Here is a 20318-nt window from a genome sequence, read left to right as displayed (position 1 = left end):
GCCAGAAAGCGAAGCCACGTGGTGGTCAAACCCCAGGTCTCATGGAACCGATCGCAAGCCAGAGCCCTTGGCAGATCTGTTGCTGTGACGTCATGGGTCCATTTCCACGTAGCCTACGCGGAAACCAGTACTTGTTCGTAGTAACAGACCATTTCACCAAATGGGTGGAGCTGTTTCCTTTACGAAAGATGGATTCGCAGAAAATATGGGGCTGCCTACTTCAAGTTTTCGCGCGTTTTGGTTTCCCGGCAAGCCTAATTTCGGATAATGCGTCGTATTTTACGAACAAAGTGTTCGTCGATGCATGCGCGGTTCTGGGAATTGAACATAAACGAACTTTGCCGTATCATCCACAGGCAAATATAACCGAAAGGGTGACTCGAAACCTTAAGATGATGCTTGTTGCTCATACGGAGCGTCGCAAAGGCTGGGATGCGAAGCTCCCAGAAATGGCCTTCGCCACTCGCACCACGGTTAACCGGTCCACCGGGCTCACTACTGCCCAGCTCAATTTTGGAAGAGAGCTTGCTTTCCCTCTCACTAGCACTCTCCGTTCGACAGAGCCCAGGGCACAGGACCGCAACTACAGAAAGTTCGCAGACGACATTCGAAAGCGTTTCACAATCAACCTCAAGGAAGCCCGGGAAAACCTTGACGTTGCCAAACTGCAGCAATCCGACCAGTACAACCAGGGACGCCGAGACCTGCAGTTCGAGGTTGGAGACTTGGTGCTCAGGCGCACTCACACCCTGAGTGACGCGGCGAAAGGCTTCACGGCCTCACTGGCCAACAGGTGGGATGGTCCATTTCGTGTAGGCAAAAAGCTTTCCCCGCTTACATACACACTAATTCACCATTTCAGTGGTGAGTCCACGGGACCAACTCATGTCACCGACCTTAAACAATTCCACATCCCGGAAGATGGTTTTTCGCAGGATCAGACCGATGCCGACAACGGCCCGGTCCCGGACCCCCCCTCGCCGCCACACAGGCCGTACAACCTGCGACGTCGGTGACGGCTGAGAGAAGTTGTAAAGCGATGGACAAGATTATTCTTTTTTTTTCCTTCTTTCTTTCGGGTTTCGAGCGTTGTACCTCGATCGTATATCATCCCACGGGTCTGATCGCCTTTCTGAGGGGGGAGAGGGAGAAATATTGCGCGATTGCGTGCTCACTTCATACCCTTTATCCTTTTTTTTATGCATCATAGAACTAGGGGTTACACATGAGAGTAACCCATGGCAATTGCTCGTTCTAATTCACGAAGATGGATCACGGGCGACGCCACCACTAATCCCGGGCATCTGGACGCCAGGGTCCCAGAACACGTGGCGGTCCCAGTCACCGAGGGCGGCAAACAGCGAGGCCCACCGCACGGAACTGCGGCCAGTGGGCAAAACGTTCCACAGGCACCGAAAACTGCAACTGCCGGGGATTCCGGAAACGGCCACCAAAGGACAACCGCGACCTGTAGCGCGCCCTAGCGCCGATACACCTCCGCCGTCCACACCCTCGACGACGACCCCCTCCCAAGGACGACCACTTCAACACTGGCATCGACATGCCAGGCGCTTAAGGGGGGGGGGGGGGGGGGGGGGGGGGGAGTGTGGGAGCAAAAGTCTCCCACCACGGCCAGAGGCCGCAGCCGAATGTCCAAACTGGACAACGGCCGAGGCGCGCTATAGCGCACGTAGGACAGGCGCAGAAGCCTATAAAAGAGGGCACACGCCCACAGAACGGGGGGAAGACAAACCGTGGTCACGGAGGCGTGCAGTTCCAACACTCCGGCAATGTTTTACGCTTATACTGACAACCGAATCCTGTTAATCTAATAAATGTAGTTTCTCGTTATGGGAACCCCGGCTTCGTGTTGTTCCTCCCGGATGGGCATGCAGCAAGGCCACCCTACCACAACCTTTGACGATTATCCCCTGATGTAATGTCCGCCAAGCTTGATAAATACATACACGGCGGAAACTTCACTCGTCTAACCCTCATCCTTTTTATTTTTTTAAATCTGTCTGAATTAAAGTCGAACACCCCTTATATATATATATCTTTTTCCTTTTTGTCGGCAGCTGTATTTCTGCAGCAAAACAGGAAATCTCATTTTGTCTCCGAGGTTGTCCTTCGCGGTTTTCTCCTTGCATAGAGACGCGCAGCAATAAAAAAAGCACCTGAAAAGTATCGATACAGGAGCAACATCAGCGTACTGACCTGTGCCACCACATACCTCATAATGGCGGGCATAGCCCGCCATTATGAGGTATTTATCACGAGGTATTTATTTCGAAATATATCACACATATACGTGCGACTATGCTTGTGTGCGACGTGACTAAGCACACGGGTCGTGTGTAGTTTCAAATTGGCTGTACTAGATGGTGCAGCGTTGCTAATATGGTCTGGTGTAATTAATTGTTACAAACAAGATTTGCCAAGTGGCCAAGTGGCCAAGTGGGAATCGAACCCCGTACCATGCGATCTGCAGCCCCACGCCTTTGGGAACTCGCCAGCGAGACTTGATGGTATGGCGGCAGTGCTCTTCGAGGAACGCGAGGTCACCCTAGTTAGAAAGTTACTCTACAAAATGAAGGCAGAAAACGGTGGAGGTTTCGGTGCAGTGAGCAACCTTGCAACTCGTTTGGGCACGGCCGTGGGAAAGGGAAAAACTTGCCCTCATTCGGTGAACTTCACCAGTTCACCGAATACGATTTAGCCGAGGATCCGAAATCTCCGGTCGGTGCCAAATTGTCGCTTTCCGAACGAATGTTTTGCTCGAGCGAGGTAACTGCTTTTCTACGGTGTCGTGGCAGCAGTGATCTTTGAAAGGGTGAAGTCTTTTTGGTGTAAAGGCTTCCGTACAAAACATGAACTGGGGCCGATTGCGGTTTCCGTGCAACAAAAAGACTAGTTGCGAGGCCAGGCATAGGAAGTTCTAAGATTAAAATATTTGTACACAAGAAATTCGGAATAACCTCGCACAGAAATTTAAAAAAAATTCCCCCTTTTACTTTATTTCACAGAAGGGGGGGGGGGGGGCGATTATTTGGTTTCCACGGAAAACGTGAATACTAATCACACATAACGAGTAACATAAATTAATATTAAAACTGCGAGTTGGGCTAGTTGGTTTTATGCATGGTGGTAAATACGCCAAAAACACGGACAAAGAAAGAAGTACGCAGGACGAGGTTTAACTCGCAACTGAACTTTACTGAAGGAAGCATAAAAAGTAGAATAAAACCGCACATACGAAAAGATGCTGGACTTTCATTAACCACCTGGAAAGCCTGCCGTGACTGCTGAGTGACCGATAAAAGCCTGATCCTTATCGGATAAGACAACAGAAGGAACACTGATACACGCATTCGTGCCAAGGGCCCTTATCACGAATGCCTCATGTATCTTGCTTTCCAATTTTGTTTTAAATTTTCCCATAATCTTGGTACTATTAAACTCGGCCAGGCACTTACACCTATCACAATGAACAGCCAAGTGGCAAAAGGGGAGTGATATTTTTCTTACTTCGTGTGATAGGGCAATAGAACAGTTGGTGGTAAAGAACTACAGGCTCAAGATTTTAAATACGTTGACAGCTTTTTAGTTTTTAACAGAGATCCTGTAGAGGCTAACGAAGATAATATGGTCTCTGCAGTGTTTGAGGTTTTTAAGAGTTTTGCGAAAAGCCTAAGTTTTGTGCATGAAACAGCGAGTGCCGAGCGCCTTCAATTTTTGGCCTTGGGTCTTTTCATTGAGGGCGACCATGTGTGTTGGACGTATGACCCCCGATCAAAGAAAAAGCTGCTGCCATAGGACTGGGCCTATTCGAAGCTCGTAAAGAGGGGAATCGCCTCTAGTTATCTGCATGCCTCCTTGAAAAAATCTTTCCCTCACAACATGAGCTTTAGTTTTCAGTTGCAGCTAGACAGAATGCAGGATGTGGGGTTCCCGGGTCTTATGTGATGTTGCTGAAGGGTTGGCAAAGAAGCTGAAGAGGCTTGTTGGAAGAGGGGATGCTGAGAGGGCAAGGCCTGAAGATAGACCTGTTGTCCTGCCTTATGTACATACGGTTTCTCACAGCCTCAAAAAGGTGGCGAATAAGTTTCGCATTTCTGTAGTTTTTCTGCCCCAAACAAGCTTTCTAAGCTTTGCCGAAGAATAAATAATACAGGTATGCCGGGTAATGCGGAGGGGGTGTCCGGCAAGCGTTATGCCACCAAGTATCGGCAATGTGACTTAAGGTTCACGCACGAGGTCCCCCTACCTTGCGGTAGGGTTTATGTTGGCCAGACAGAGAGGTGCATTATTGGTAGAACCAGAGAACACTCCGCCACCACCAGGCTATCCCCGTCTGGTCACTTGGCTGTACATTGTAACAGGTGTGCGTGCCAGGCCGAGTTCATTAGTACCAAGATTATGGGAAAATTCAAAACAAAATTGGAACACGAGATACATGAGGCATTCATGAGAAGGGCCCGTGGCACGAATGTGTGTATCAGTGCTCCTTGTGTTGCATTATCCGAAAAGGAGCGGGCTTTTTCTCGGCCACTCAACAGTGACGACAGGCTTTTCACGTGATTAATGAAGGTCCAGCATCTTTGCGCATGTGCCGTTTCATTCTTCTTTTTATGTGTTCCCTTCAGTAAAGTTCAGTTGCAAGTTACGCCTCGTCCTGTGTGCTTCTTTTTTCGTCCGTGTTTGTAGGCATATTTACCACCATGCATACATTAATAGATAATATGTCGTAAAACTAGTAACAAAATAATTGACCTGTTAGTCATTTAGAAATTTATTAATTGCATTACTGAAATTACTAACGCGTAACAACATACCACTAACGTCGTCACTTGTAACGCGTTACTTCCAACAATTCCAACACTAAGCGATGCCTAGAGCGCTGACCTTCGCGTTGAAGCTAAGCCCCGATTTTTCACCCTCCGTCATCGAAAATCGGAACCTAAAAACACAAACAAAAAATGGGGATAAAATAATCGTCCAAAAACACCCCAGAGTTAAAAAAAAGCCCTTCCGAAATCACAGAACCTTACAGACGCTTTGCAGCAGTTGTGCACTGGCGCCGCCATAACTGACCTTCAGGTTTTGTGTCCTACTATTCCGTTTACTTCACTTCATTATTATCATAGAGGGCCAGGTTATTGCCATTTCTGATTCTACTGTGTTCTTCTCTCCAGCATTGGCCTTTATGGAAGCACGTCAGCGCCCGTTTCAGTGACTCAGTATCTTAGTACTACAAGAGAAGGTCAGCAATGGCGGATGTAATCCCACGTGTGTACAAAGCGTCTATAGCTTTAACTCTGTGGCACTGTTATATGCCATGCACGAATTCAAAACAACAAAAATGAATAAGTTCTTGAACCCCCATAATGAAGAAGCTTGTGTTTATTTTCAGTTTGCAAAAGTTCGCGATTATAAACAAACATTGCAATTATATTTTATTTTAATGGCCAATCAACGCATATCAAGGATGCAATTCATAGGGCTTCTTCATTCCCTCCACAGCTTTAGTGATAGAATGATAGAAATCACCATTGGTGAGGAAAGCTTTTAATGTCGTCTGCATGACTCCTTGAAGATTTTGGGCCCATTTTTTTGAAAGATGGTATCGGGCCGGAGTATCAGTCACAATAGCGTACTTCCTATTTGTCATCGTGTAATTTGTCCGCATCGACACATATCTGATATAATTCATCAAATCACCACCTGAAACAAAGCATGACTTTAATAGATAACATACGCATAACTCGAAATTAATCTCGCGGAAACTCCATAGTGCAGCCAACATTTTTCACAGAGACTTAAAAAGATACTGAACTGAAATTTTGATTTCGCAAAGTAAGGCCGCAGAAGCGTTGCACGAAACGCTACGAACACCAAAATGTCACTCATCCATCGATATTTCAAACGGATGGCCGTATTCTTTGGAAAAGAAGGGCTCGATCAAGCGAGCGCGGTGACATCATTGCTCTCCTGCAACATTTGAGAATTAGCGCAAGCGGCCTGGTTTTTGTCCTCCTCGCAATTCGGTTGACCAGCTCGACGGGACGTAGCGAGGAGGGGAGGGAATGAGAATCGTGACGTGACTTATCTCACCGGCCGTGTTCGATCGCGCACTTCTTTTCCGGAACTGCGACGATCCGTTAGAGATATCGCTCTATGAGTAATGTTTTGGGGTTTTGCAGCATCCCGCCTATCCCTCGAGACTTGTTTTGTGAGCTCTAAATTTCGCTTCAGTATCCGTTTAATGAGAGGCGTCGGAACTATTCGAGAGATGGAAGGGCGGTGGATGATGGGAGACGATGGCGGTCGGGGGGGATACGAGATTTTTCTCCCCATCCCTCGTATTGTTTACATGCAAGGGGAGGGGGGGGGGGGGTGGGAAGCATTTACCCCGTCCCCCCCCCCCCTTTTTTTCCGTTTCAATGCCACTGGCCTTCGTTTCTCCAGCGCATCGCATCATGACTGCTGATATGGAGCCACAACGAACTGAAGCTGTTTTTGTCAACATGTAAATGACGACCGGCGCACCGCAGCAGCTCTCTTGGGGACACGTAGGCTGCCGCTATTAGACTTCTTCAGGGTGCCATATTCTCAATGGTGATCAGGTACAATGAAATATTTAGGTTTCATTATAAATGTTTGGCAGCCACACCAAGGCTACCAAGAAATTTCCTTTCGAATTCTTCCCACTATCTTATGTTGCATTCGCACAGAAGTTTATCTCCAGAGATAAGCGAGTACGCCAGAGTGCTGCGAGAAAAAAGGACCGTGAGGGGAAAGATGCGGCTTAGGAAATCCGAGTGATCATTCGCACTGCGAAGCTCTATGTACAGGGGAAGGGAAGGCCGAAATGACCAACATATTTAATACGCCTTGCCAAATACGAATTCTTATCGTAGATTCGTGAAGGTGGGCACGAAAACGCCGTTACGAGAAAAGTTTTACGTTTATCTTTTGAGGGCTCACATCAGGTGTAGTGAACTATTAAAACGGGTGCCAAAGTAAAACTGTGGCCGTGCAGTTTATATCTCAATGTTCGTCACCTGCACATTGCTTTGCGAGCTTGCTCCCAGGTGGTCATCGTTCATATATTTCGTTTAAAAGTTTACTTATCGCGATTATCTTCCACGGGAGCGAGCTCGCAGACCATTGTGCAGACGACCTACAGTGTGATAATGTCCATGCTGAATAGACAAAAAAAAAAAAAAAAAAAGAAGATGGCACGAGAAGCACGGAGAGTACGGTGAGAGAGATTTGGGGAGGGACAGACAACGACAGGCAAACAGGCTATAGTAAAAAAAGAAAACTCGAGACAGGAGCGAAAAAAGGGGTGCAAACACCGTCTTTAAACAGGGGTGCAAAATTTATTTCCACACAATCCTTTTTATAGAGGGCAACCCCACCCACACTTCTCACACCAACAATCGTCAACCCGACAGTCAACTCAAGTAGACCAGGCCCAAGCTCCGATACAGCCTAACCATACACATCGCATATCAGTGTGTCAAAGAGTGTCAGAAAAAATATAGGGAGGCGGCAACTGAGTGTGAAGAAGCATTGGTTTATGATATTCCTATGACGCGTGGTTTCACGTACGTTGGTCAGACTAACCGTTGTCCAAATGACCGTATTCTAGAACACAAAAAGGCGGTAGCGTCAAAATCGGCGAATTTGGAAATCGTCAAACACCTTCATGAGTTCCCGGCCTTGACGAAGATGAAGTTTCCCAGACGAAGATGAAGCTTCCCGGGCTTGACGAATTGTTTTCCGGGCTTGACGAAGACCGAAGTCCTTCGTAAATAAAGAGACCCTTCCAAAAGAGTGTTAAAAGAGACGATTAGCATAACTAGCGCTGGCAATTGTATATCTTCGCTTGTCATGGACCTGGAGATACGGTCTATCACGGACAACATGGCGGCACCGTGGAGACCGTGTCGCTTCACTCTCCTGTTTCGCCTTTTTCAGTTCGCACTGGTGATCTACTGTGCTTTCGCCCTGCGACACCGGACGATCTTCCTGCACACCTTCGCTTGCTGGCCTGCGCTCCCATGCATGTGGGTCTCGGCCGATTATCCGTCGAACCGGCCGGTCGTTACGCCTTCTCCGTCCACTGGATCGCGTCGGCCTCCCGGGCTCACGCGGTTGCTGGTATGCTCCGTCCACCTCCGCGGTGCGTCTCTTCTCGCCAGCGATGATGTGGATCCTTATCCAGGACCCCCGGAAGTTCTCTGCCCGTGTTGCGACAGAAAAGTGCGTGAGACTAAGGCCCCCCTCTGCTGTGACACATGCGAAATGTGGCTCCATCAGACCTGTGCTTGTGTGTCACTCAGGGAATACCGGAGACTCGGGAGCAGTACTGACACTTGGAACTGCCTGGGCTGCACCTTTGACTTTACGGATGATTACTTGGACGTCCCTAGCCAAGCTCCATGCTCCCTTTCGCCGTCGCCACCCCCCGACATTGCGGATGGCCGTCGGGTCGATGCCGAAAACCGAACCCAAGCACCCACTGCGACACAGGTTTGGCACGTCTAGTCGCAGCAGCCGACTATCCGGTTTTGCAACGCCAGGTCAGTACAGAACAAATTACCCGAGCACCAAGCAACTATACCCTCGATGCCACGCACAATCTTCAATCTCTGCGAAACATGGCTGGACCCATCCATCCACGACAGCCAGCTCGTTTTCCCCGAGTACGTTGTTTTTCGAAAGAACCGAACGACTTCTCGTGGGGTGTCGGCGTCATGGTCGAGAGGGAAGACTTAGAAGCGCTGTTCATTGAAATCACTGTCAAACAACAGAGGTACCTCGTGGCCTCCATTTACTGCCCCTCAGCTCTCCGCGCCGAGTCATACAGTCTGCTCCGTTGTTCGATGGAACACATTATAGCGCTTCGCAGCCCATATCACAACGTCGACATCCTCGGCGACCTCAACGCCCACATCGACTGGGCCGATCCTCTGTTTCCACTGCCGCAAGACCCCGCATCTGACATGCTCCTGGACCTGTTTAAAACAAATGGCTTCACACAGCTGTGCACGGAGGCTACATACACAACTAATACAAAAAAAATCGTCGTGCCTTAACCTCTACTTTACTCTCAATCCAACTCTTGTCCGCGGCTGTGCTGCCACTGCTGGCCTGAGCAACTCTGACCACAACGTCATTCAGCTATCGACATTTCCGTCCCTTCCTACCCGAGGGAAGCACATTCGGCTTCTCCGTGCCTACAGTAAACTCGACTTTGGGCACCTCCATCGGCTTGTACGCGTTGTCCCATGGGACGCCCTGCTTTCAGAACACGACATTGACGACATGTGCGAGACCTGCACGTCTCTGATGACCGCCCTCTGAAGCGCCACTGTGCCACTCAGGCGCGCCCATCGCCCACGCAGCGCGCCCTGCCTTACATCAGACGTCATTGCCCTCTGCAATCAGAAAGATAGAGTGTTCCGGAGGGCGCGACGAAGCCGCTGCCCAGAATGTCTCGCCGCTGCCAAGGAGATCCATCGTGACGTGAAGAAACGCATACATGTGGCTCACCGCGCTTACACTGAGGACATCGCCGCTCGTGCGGTCAAATAGCCTAAATTATTTTGAGCATTTGTTAACCCACAGCGGAAGCAGGCGCTGCACCCCTCCTTCTTTGTCGCGAACGACTTGCTCTCGTGCTCATTGACACAGCTGAAGCATTTAATAAACAGTTCGCTGCAGTCCGGACCGATTCTTGTTCTGCTAACTCCCTGGCCCCCTCTAGTTGAACTACCGATATCCCTCGTGCAACCACAACTGGTCAGCCTACATCCATTTTATCATCCATCACGATAACTACTGACGACGTCCTTGAGGCGGTGTCCCAGCTTCACCCTTTCCAGAATCCGGGCCCCGATTTTATCCACCCTCTTGTACTTATGACCACAGCTCCCTCTATGGCCCCGGCCCTTTCCCGGATGTTCCAGCGAATACTGAACTCTGGTGTTACTCCTCGTCTGTGAAAGATAGCCATTGTCACGCCAGTACACAAAGGACATGGCGCTCGTGCTGATAATTTATCTTCATACCGCCCCACTGCATCCACTTCAGTCTTGTGTCACACGTTTGAGCGAATTTTCAATTCTAAAATTCACCTGCACCGTGACAGCAATAGCCTTCTGTCACTCTCACAGCATGGGTTCCGCCGCGGCCGCAGCTGTGCAACCGCCCTTCTCGCTCTGGTCCACGTCGTCAGTGCACACCTTGATGACCACACACCCGTCGAGTTGGTCCAGCTAGATCTCTCTCTCTCTCTCGAGCCTTTGACCGGCTTTCCCATGCTGGTTGTTGGCGAGTTCTGAGCTCAAAAGGCTGCGTGGGCCTCTGCTTCGCTGGCTCGGTTAGTTTCTCACTCGCCGTACCCAGCGAGTTATCTACCGAGGTGCTTCCTCAACGGCTATTCCCGTCCTTTCTGGCGTCCCACAGAGAAGCGTCCTTAACCCTACCCTATTCACCATTTTCATCAACAGCATTACAGATAACTTGGCCTCAACTCCTATCCTATATGCCGACGACATCTCTCTGCTCCAACCCATCTGCTCTCCGGCCAATTACGTCAGTCATCACTCTGGCCTAGACCGTTGTCTGTACTGGACGCAGCTGGACCATCTCCCCATGAATGGAAATAAGTGCTCGACAGTTTCATTTGCTAATTCAAGCCACCCACCATTCTCTCTCCAACCACCTCCTCTAAAATTTGGCCATCACGTGATAAGCCGAGCCGGTACGGCTGAGGTGCTTGGAGTCGAGGTTGACTCTCGGCTGAACTTTTCCGTGCACACGAATCGTTCTGTATCGAGGTTTCGCCGTCTGCTAGGGTTAGTGACACGTGTGACCATGCACTGGAATGCCGGCGAGTTCATTCGAAGTTTGTACACAGCGCTCGTTCTTTCTGCGCTTAAATCGTTACTGCTGTGTGGTTGCTCCTGTCACAGGCACTTCAAACAAGTCTCTCCAGCGTTCAACGCCGTGCAGCGTACACCTTTTACCGCCGCACAACGCTTAAGAAAGAGCAACTCCCCCATGGTGGAATTACCTCCACCAACCTGCTCCGCCATGCCTCCTGGCAACCCCTGGACTCAAGAGTACGGGCCTCAACATTGCGACTACTGTGGCGCATCATGTCCCCTGGTCACCAGGAATTGTCCTAAAGTCCGCGCTTGAACAAATGAACAGGCCGTCTTCAGCCGTCACTTACTCGCACACAACGCCACGGCTCATCTTGGCTGCCCCGTGCAGCAGCGCTATGGCACCGGCTCCCATCTGACCACACCAGAACTTTCCCAACCGACGCCGACGACTTCAGGACTGTAATGAGGGCTGCCCAACGGACTACGTAGTGCAACGCCAGTGTTGTCACACGAACTAACGTGTCAGCAACTGTTGTTGCCGGCCCTGCCCAGTGTTGCCGCTTCCAGTTCCAAGAACTATGAACATTAGAACCCAGGCTGGGCCCGCAGGCCTTTTGGGGTGGGCACACTGCCTTCTGCGGCCCTTGCAAGCCTGGATCTCGTCAAATATTTGCTAATAAGGTATTATTTGCTTTATGCCCTGTTCTGCCTTACATGTTAACACAGTGCACCTGTACCAAGACCGCAAGGTTGTTCCTGGGCACGAATAAAAACATTGATTGATTGATTGATTGATTATTATTATCTAGCTTTCAAGGTCACTGTGTTCGCCGATGTATTGTTAGGCTGTATCGGAGCTTGGGCTTGTCCACTTGACTTGACTGTGGGGTTGAGAGTTGTTGATTACAGCGGTGTGGTTGCGGTTGACCTTTATAAAAAGGATTGTGCGGAAATACATTTTGCAGCTGTGTTTAGAAACAGTGTTGTGTTTGTCCCCCTTTTTTTTTTGTTCCTTATCTCGAGGTTTTCTTTCACTATGATGGTTCACCAGCTCGCCTGCGCAGTAACTTTCATTTCTGGCGTGCCAGGGCGCTCGGGCAAACGGCCCAAACCAGGACTGGGTTGCATCACCGGCAACCTGGAACCCGCCGGACCAAGTCTCCAAGGCAACAGACCAGAGAAACCTATGTTCGGCTAAAGTTCGAGAGTTGCCGACACAGCCTCCAATCAAGTCGAGCTCCGTTAAAACTGAAGTCGTTCGAGAAACCTAACACCCGACGCTGCGCCGTGAGCCTACAACGTCCATTCTCTCTCCGGCACACAGAAACCCGAAGACTGATTTGCACACAGCAGTGCCTTCACCTGAAGAAACCGAACTGAACACTTCCGCTTCTGCTGTAAATATTTCTGTTTTATTTATTTTATTTTCCACGAGTAGCTTTTTATTTATAACTACAAATTGCTGAAATTCGACTTTGGTCTCGCCTTAGCTTATTTTACCATCCTAATTTAACTCCAACTAATGAACCTTGTGACAAACAGGCTAGTATAGGGCATAGAAGATGCAGGGCCGCCGTTCTTGACGTTTTTTTTTTGTTTTTTTTTAATAGTTACCTTTGCTGAGTTGAGCTCTAACAAAATCGACAAAACTTCTCGCGAAACGACGTAAGCGTGCCCAGTTTCATGTATGTATACATCGCGACACTGTTAGCGCGAACACGACATCGGCGCATTTTCGGATTTTACTTTTAAAGAATATTAGCGTGACGAAATTTTATCGCTTACATTATAGAACAAAATGAGCTCTTTCCGTAGCAATAATAATGTGGATGACATACCTTTGTCTCAAAGAGAAAAAGTGGAAAAACCGGCGATCGTTTGTTCGCGCCAACGGCGTCGCGCTTTGTACGTCTGGAATTCGAATTTTGCAAGGCGTGCAAATAGTGATAATCCTTACGGCCTCGTTCTGTATATTTAAGTCGGCGGAGTCTTTTCGGGAACGTGTTTGCAACCTCGGGGGCACATAAAAAAAATTACATAAAAAAGAACGCACACCGCAGGTCAATGTTACTGGCCGTAATCCTTCCCCAAATAGGAGTGGAGCGGTCGCTCCGACGGGAGAACAGATGTTCTCCATGTCGGTCGCAGATTATAAGCTGCTCCTCACGGATAAATGAAAGCGTACGGGGACGTGAGATCACTGAACTCTGATTAGAATGATTGGTGCATAGACGCAAAGTCCAACGCCTGCGTCCAGCGTTCGCGTTCACCACTGGCGCCGAAACACTACCACCGCCCCTTTGGCACAGTGGTATAGTGTGGGACTCATAATCATGGAGTCGTGGGCATCAAAACCGGCTAGTCCAACTAGCACTTTTAATTTATTTCCATTTGCGTCGGGGCGTGTTCAAAATTTAGTTATCCCTTCTCAGTTAATTACTATTTCTTTTCAACTACGTCTTTTTGTACAGATTGACGTCCGAAGTACGTCTCACACATTTCATAGTGGTTTCCGCGGCGTTCCATCACCTTTTTTGGGGGGATTATAAATTAGCGTTAGCTGCGTTCGATTTACTTAAACTTCCAGCACCGGTGCAGAGAAGTCTAGGGAAGTCTACTTCCGGTATGTGTATTGAGATAAGACGTGAAGTACATTGCCCTACATTTTCCCAGACCGGTGCAGGAAGGGTGGGTAAATCGGACGAGGCTGGTACAAGCACATTCTGCTAAAAAAATGCAAACGAAAAGTTAAGTATGTAGCAATCCTGTTTATTAATTAAGGTGTTTTCTCTTGTTAGAAAAGTTTATCTTTCCAGAGTTGTGTCGACATTGATTTTTTTTAGCTTTGTATGTTGGTGTTGGCGTTTTGGAGGGAGCATTTGCGTGGGCAGAGCGGCCGAGAGGTGGAGCGGTTCCCCCGCGATCGTTAAGAAACGTCTCGGGTTTCGGGAGTCTGTTCGACAGATCCCTGGGACAGCCCATTCTTGGAGCTGCTTCTTGCTGTTAACCGAGTGTGCCTGGTTATAGATAGTTTTGCCGCTGAGTGTCAAATTGGCGCTTTTTTCCCGGCGTAATATTTCAGCTGTTGGCGCCAGCCAGACCGGGAAAAACGCAGGGAACAACTCTAGACGGAATTTGGTCTTAACTGTTGGAGCGCCAGACTGACAGCTCACCGACCACTGGAGAACAGTGCACCACCTGGGAATGGCGAAATTTGAAGGGATTAGTCGGTTCTTGAGGGGAAAGCAGGCCGCTACGAGCCCACAAAAAAAGTGCCAAGAAGATTCTCACGGATGGAGATTTGAATTTTGCATTCGATTTAGGGAGACTGGGGATTGGGGCCGAGCATCTAGACGAGGCAGGATGGTCTCCCAAGCTGGGACTTGTAACTAGTGTAAATAAATGCACATAGTTCTCTACAAGCAGTCAGTCGACCCCCCGTCACTCAGCGACGTTCGCGCCACCACGCTCCAGACCATCGGGGCGGAACGTGCCTCCCACACCACCGGGAAGACCAACAACTTAACTCGTAGTGACATACTTAAATTTATAAGATGCGCGCAATAGCAAAAAAAAAAATGGAGTGAAATTAAGTGCCGACATGGGAAGCCCGTATAACCGTATTTACTGCTCTGCGTGATGGTAGCCATAATCACAATGTACAAAACCGTTTCTACCTGCCGCAATATAGATAACGTGTTAGACGTATCAATAGGAAGTTTTCGTAGACCGCGTTTCCCCCTCCGATAAGCCCTCCGCAACGAAGAAGCAGCTACTGCGCCTGCGCTCCGAAGGCCTTGGCTGTAGAGTTCCGGGTATCGTAGTGGAGGGCGTTGCGGGACGGCGAAAACGATCTACGAAAACTCCCTAATGTATCTGACACCTCGGAGATAGTGTATACACTTCAGAAAATAAAAATAAAATATTAGCATGAGAAATACAAACCTCTTGGCTGCCAAAAACCAAGTCTCGCTGTCATATCCACACGGAGTATGTAGTGTTCGCCACCGTCCCCTGGGAACCGAGGAAGTGCTACCCTAAGCTTGTCAAATCTGACGGGACACCAAAGCCTGTTATCCATGCCGCCATATATTGTGCCGCACACTCCATCTCTTTTAAGCTTATAGTGCCATCCAACAGCGTAAGCGTAGGCGTAGCCATTGAGAAAAATGAATGTGCCATTTTCATCCTGTAGGCTTGTGCCTAGAAATATATTCCAGCCTTCCCCGAGGCGACTGTATAGGTTCTGCTGAGTCCGGAAGAGAACCTCGTCGATGAAATCTTCGAAGCTGAGTTTTTGAAGAGAAGATACACCTAGAGATAATATCGGGACTGCTTTACAAGGCGGTTGACAATGCTTCTAGTAACTTATGACTATACAACAACATGGTGCTTACTAAAAACATGGTGCCTGCAGCGCCTCTCCGACTGGTGAGTGTAGCGTCCTACTCCGCCCATACATCAAACGTGGTCCCAAAGTGGTCCCAAAGCGGTTGGTCGTAGAAACCCTGGCGAAAAGCACACTTGTACGCAAGTGCCGTTGTCGTCGCGGCGTCCCAACTTCTGGCTGCCGAATCTTTCGCGGACTCACTGTACAGGGACCTACAGCATAACAGGCGTCAGCCACAACCGCTACTGGCACACCGCCGGGATCGCGACCGGCGACACCCTTGTATGACGTCACCAGGCGGAAATCGAGGACAATATTTTTGGACGCGGAAAACACACCAGTCGGAGACGCGTTCCAGGCACCATACGAACAAGCCCGCGTTCGCCCACACAACCTCAATGCAGTTGTGTGCGCAGAAACAAGATTCGCGTGAGAGGAAGCGTCTGTGAATGCCCAGTACCGACATCACCGACACCGCAGCGGCCTAACGTAAGAGGGTTGAGTTGGTGTATACCGTGTTGCAGGTCAAGAAAAACAGGACAGGCTCCTCTTACAAAGCCATCTTTTCTTTTCACTTTGCAACAACGAACAGGCGAGCCCCTCCTCGCCTCTCTAGCCTTCGCACTTTTAAAGGGGAGAGAGTGGAGGGCTTTGTGATAGGAGCCTGTTTTGCTTTCAAAACGGTAGCTTTAAAGACCCAACCAGGCGCAAGGTTTCTTAACCAAGGCCACCAAACGCCCGTTGCTGAAGCGATGGTGGCTGAGGCGCTCGTGACTGAAGCAATGATGGCTGAGGCGCATGTAGCTGAAGTGCCGGCGGCCGAAGTGCCCGTTGGCTCTAGCGCCCTTCGCTGAAGCGCCGGTCGCGTGAGCTGCTAAGCGTCGGTCGCGTAAGCTCGTAAGCGCTGGTAGCTGAGGCTGACGTGACCTGACGTCCTCGACGTCGTCCTAGAGGTCCTAGAGGTCGTCCTCGCGGTAGTCCTAGATGTCGTTTTTGACACAGTCCTCCCGGACGTTTTGCTAGACGTCGTCCTTGAGGTAGTCCTAGATGTCGTTTTTCACCATACCGAAAAGACCAGTATAACGTTTCGCTAACTGGATTATGAAACAGGAAATATAACTGTATTTCAGGTTTCCAGCAAGACATTCATTTAGATATCCTGTTCCAAAATCCAGTTAGTGACAAGTTATACTGTTTTTTTTTTACGTTGGGGCAACCAGTACTAGGACTAGACAACGTCAAGGGCGGTGTCCAAGACATCACCCTTGACGTTGTCTTAGAAGTCGTCGTAAAGGTCGTTTTAGAGGTCGTTCTAAAGGTCGTCCTAGAGGTCGTCCTGGACGCCGTCCTTGAGGCCGTTCTAGAGGTCGTCCTAGACGTTGTTCTTGACGTCGTCCTCGATGTCGACCTAGACACCGTACTTGACGTAGTCCTAGATGTGTGTACGCTTTATTAGAACCAGTTCATCCCCGTACCATTTCCTTTCCTAACGGTTTTCACAAACGATGTTCCCGTAAAGCTACCGCATTTCATCGCGCTTGGTAGAATGAACAAATCGACAACAATTTTTACTGACCTGCAACAGGGTATACCAAGCATGTTTAGTAAACATTATGATCAACGAATACCAACAGGGTATACCAAGCATGTTTTACATTATGATCAACGAATACCATCTAGCCCAACTCTCGACGTTAATTCAGGGTATACCAAGCATGTTTAGTAAACGACGAAATCAGAAAAAGAAACGCAATCTCAGATGTGAACTACCTCAATAACCAAGTAATGTACGTTGCTGGGATATTTTGTTCATCTCCATAATGATGCCCCCAGACTCGGAAAAAAATTAAGAAAAACTGGCAACCACTCACAGTTTAAAAACACAGCTACTGCTTTTACTTCACAAAGTCACATTTACACAATCGTCCACAATCACCGAAGGTTACACCAACACCTCTTCGCAATTAATTTTTTTCCTCACTCCCCAGTTTAATATTATGGAGTTATATAAATAGAAAGTAGCGCAAAAAAGACAGGGACACGAAGTAAACAAGATAGCGCTTGTCCTGTTTAATTCGTGCCCCTGTCTTTTTGCGCTATTTTATATTTTTAACTCCATAATAATAAACTGGGGAGTGAGGAAAAATATTAATTGTGAAGAAGTGTTAGCATAACCTCGATTGTGTAAATGTGACTTCGTGAAGTAAAAGCAGTAGCTGTGTTTTGGAGCTGTGAGTGGTTGCCCATTTTTCCTAATTTTTTCCTAGTCTGGGGGTATCATTATGGAGATCTACTTAACTCTCTGACAAATTAAGAGTTCAGGGAAAGCTCCTCTTACCTCTTTCCACTTTGGCAGAGCAAACGCTGGAGAGGAGGTCGCCTCCTCTTCTGCGTTCCTTTTGCTCCAGTGGAAAGTGGTGGGGGAGGAGTTTTTTCTGAACTATTAATCTGTCACCGACTACAGCAAGTTTATCTTATAAGAAGGGCTCCGTGTTTCCAGGGTTTGTGTTTTTTCGAATGCATAATTTTTTTTTTTTTTTTTTTTTTTTTGGGGGGGGGGATACTTTTATAGACTTGAGCGTGTTGGTAATCTACATTGAATTAAAACGAAAGAAACACAAAAGAGGACGAAACAGACGACACAGCTTTCGACTTGCAACAGTTGCAAGTCGAAAGCTGTGTCGTCTGTTTCGTCCTCTTTTGTGTTTCTTTCGTTTTAATTCAATGGGGATACTTTTGATTACGGATTCACAAAAACTGTTTACAGCAAACGCGTCTACTAAATTTGATTTATGAAAAATATCTTACACGAACTTAAACATTTTACCGTATGGCCGAAGTCTCCGCTCTAAATAGTTTGTTAGGCCTCAGATGGAAAAAAATTTCGATGTAGAAAAAAGCACCGCTATACAAATAACTCTACTCTCTACCTTGCAAGGAACTGGCGTTTAAATATTGAAAAACATTTTACCTCGGGCAATGCTACGAACACAACATAAAGCCAATGCAACATTAATTAGAATGCATTTTCATTTGAAAACAGTGCGGTATGATTAGCTAGATGTATTTTAGAGACCTAATAAATATTATATTAAAAAATATATATAAACCATAACAAATCATGGTTTCCAAGCACTAGCCAGCAAAATACTTTCGAAAGTTAAATTGTGCTTTATCTCGCTCGCCACCCCCCCCCCCCCCCTCCCCTTCCCTTCCTCCCTCCCCCCCCCCCCCCCCCCCACACACACACACACACAATCAAGGAAGTTATTTTGAAGATCGTTATTCTTCCTGAAGCGAAGTCACTTTGAAGTGACTTCCCTTCGAAAGTCACACCTTGATTTTTTTACCCTGCAGTCCTGTTGCAGGCAAGTATTTAAGTTTTGGTATGTAACAAAAACTGTTGTCTGACCAGCACAAAATAATTTAGTTACTGTGTATAACTCTACGTACCGGTAAGCTGATAGATGAAGATCACACAGAGCAAAATATTTGACCTCATGACTCAGCAGTCAGCCCCCTCTTTTCTCGTAGTGCTTGAATTTCAGGTGTATTATATCTACAAAAAATGTCATATTTTGAATTAAAATTAATGCACGTTTCTGCTTTTGAGATTTTTTTTTTCGCGTTACATTGAATTAGGCCGTTTAGAAATGAATACACTGAAACTGGACCTGACAATTGCAGCATTCGTGTTTTAGTTACGTTACAAAACTTTTCTAAATCTAGGCAAATATTTACCTTTCTGGATATCCTATCAAGCCAGATAATTACTGTTTTATATGTTAGACGTTGTAAATAGGTCGCAGCTTCTTTACTTCTGTCAGTTTGTGATTGCGGCCAAGAGGCGAAAAAATAGTAAGCAAGCTGCTGACGCAACTTCGGCTTTTATTATTGTTTTGATCTACAAGCTCTCTGAAATTTTACTTTTAAGGCGAAACCCTTACTTGCCCCATTGAGCGAGAATTCAGAGCAAATGGCCACAAAAATGCGATTGCGCGGATACGCGCCGCTCAAACCTATGCTGAAGGACGACACTGTCCTTGGCGTCGTCCTTGCGGTCGTCGTAGAAGCTGTCCTAGACCTCTAGGACGACCCCACTTGTCACAATACGTGAAAAACAAGGGTTGTAGGCATAGTAGGCTTTCGCGAAAGATGGCAATAAAAAAAGCCGTTTACAACTCCCTGTAACGCCGAATTGGAGCGCAGCTCTTGAGGAGGAGGAGGAAGAGGTACTGAGGGGAGCGTAAACCCCTCCTCCTCCTCGTTCTCCTCCTCCTCCCCTCATTCTTTAATATGCTCCGGGGGGGTCACCTGACCTCGGGGGGAGGGGGTCACATGACCTCGGGGGGGTGTCACGTGACTTCGGGGGGAGGGGATCACGTGACCGTGGGGGGGGTCACGTGGGTGTCACCTTGGGGGATACGCGACCTCGAGGTGACCTTGGGAGGGGTCACGTGACCTGGGGGGTCACGGGACCTTGGGTGACCTTGGGGGATCGCTGACCTTGGGGTGACCTTGGTTACGCCGACGCCGACGGCGACCTCGACGCCGCTCAAGCCGGAAACGGGCGCCTAAGAGCTGCGCTCTAAAATATGTCATCTCGCGTCATAAGCGTGATGTCATCAAGCGTGATCACACGTCATCAGCGCGATGTCACCGCTGGAGCGCCGTTTGCAAAAGGCGCGCTTAGGACTTCATCTGTGCTCATTCTGTGCTTTGTGCGATGGACTGTGAGGCGGCCGCGTGTACATCTACGGCAAATACGCCACAGCCTCCTTAAGTATCCTCGTCTAGGCATCGTTCTCGACGTCGTCCTAGAGGTCGTCCTAGAAATTGTCATAGACGTCTTTCTTGACGGTTGACGCCTTTCTAGAGGTCGTCCTAGAGGTGGTCCTATAAGTCGTCCGAGACGTCGTTCTTCACGTCGTCCTAAAGGTTGTCTTAGGCGTCGTCCTCTATGCATCGTTCACGACGTCGTCCTAGATGTCGTCCTTGACGTCGTCATTAAGGTGGTCCTCAAG

General features: G+C 48.3%; 1 protein-coding gene across 1 annotated transcript; it reads right to left on the bottom strand.

Moving 5' to 3' along the window:
- Nucleotides 1-5482: 5482 nt before the first annotated feature.
- LOC120846603 lies at nt 5483-18796 on the bottom strand. Its single transcript, XM_040218429.1, has 3 exons — nt 18748-18796; nt 14850-15218; nt 5483-5724 (listed from the first exon to the last, which is right to left on the bottom strand). The coding sequence occupies exons 1-3, from the start codon at nt 18794-18796 to the stop codon at nt 5483-5485; spliced, it is 660 nt and encodes a 219-aa protein (XP_040074363.1).
- Between the last annotated feature and the right edge of the window lie 1522 nt (nt 18797-20318).

Source organism: Ixodes scapularis, unplaced genomic scaffold, assembly GCF_016920785.2.
Source record: "Ixodes scapularis isolate PalLabHiFi unplaced genomic scaffold, ASM1692078v2 PGA_scaffold11__112_contigs__length_91849675, whole genome shotgun sequence".
Classification (NCBI taxonomy): domain Eukaryota; kingdom Metazoa; phylum Arthropoda; class Arachnida; order Ixodida; family Ixodidae; genus Ixodes; species Ixodes scapularis.
The sequence above is the reverse complement of the archived record's forward strand: the minus strand, read 5'-3'. Positions and strand labels throughout refer to the sequence as shown.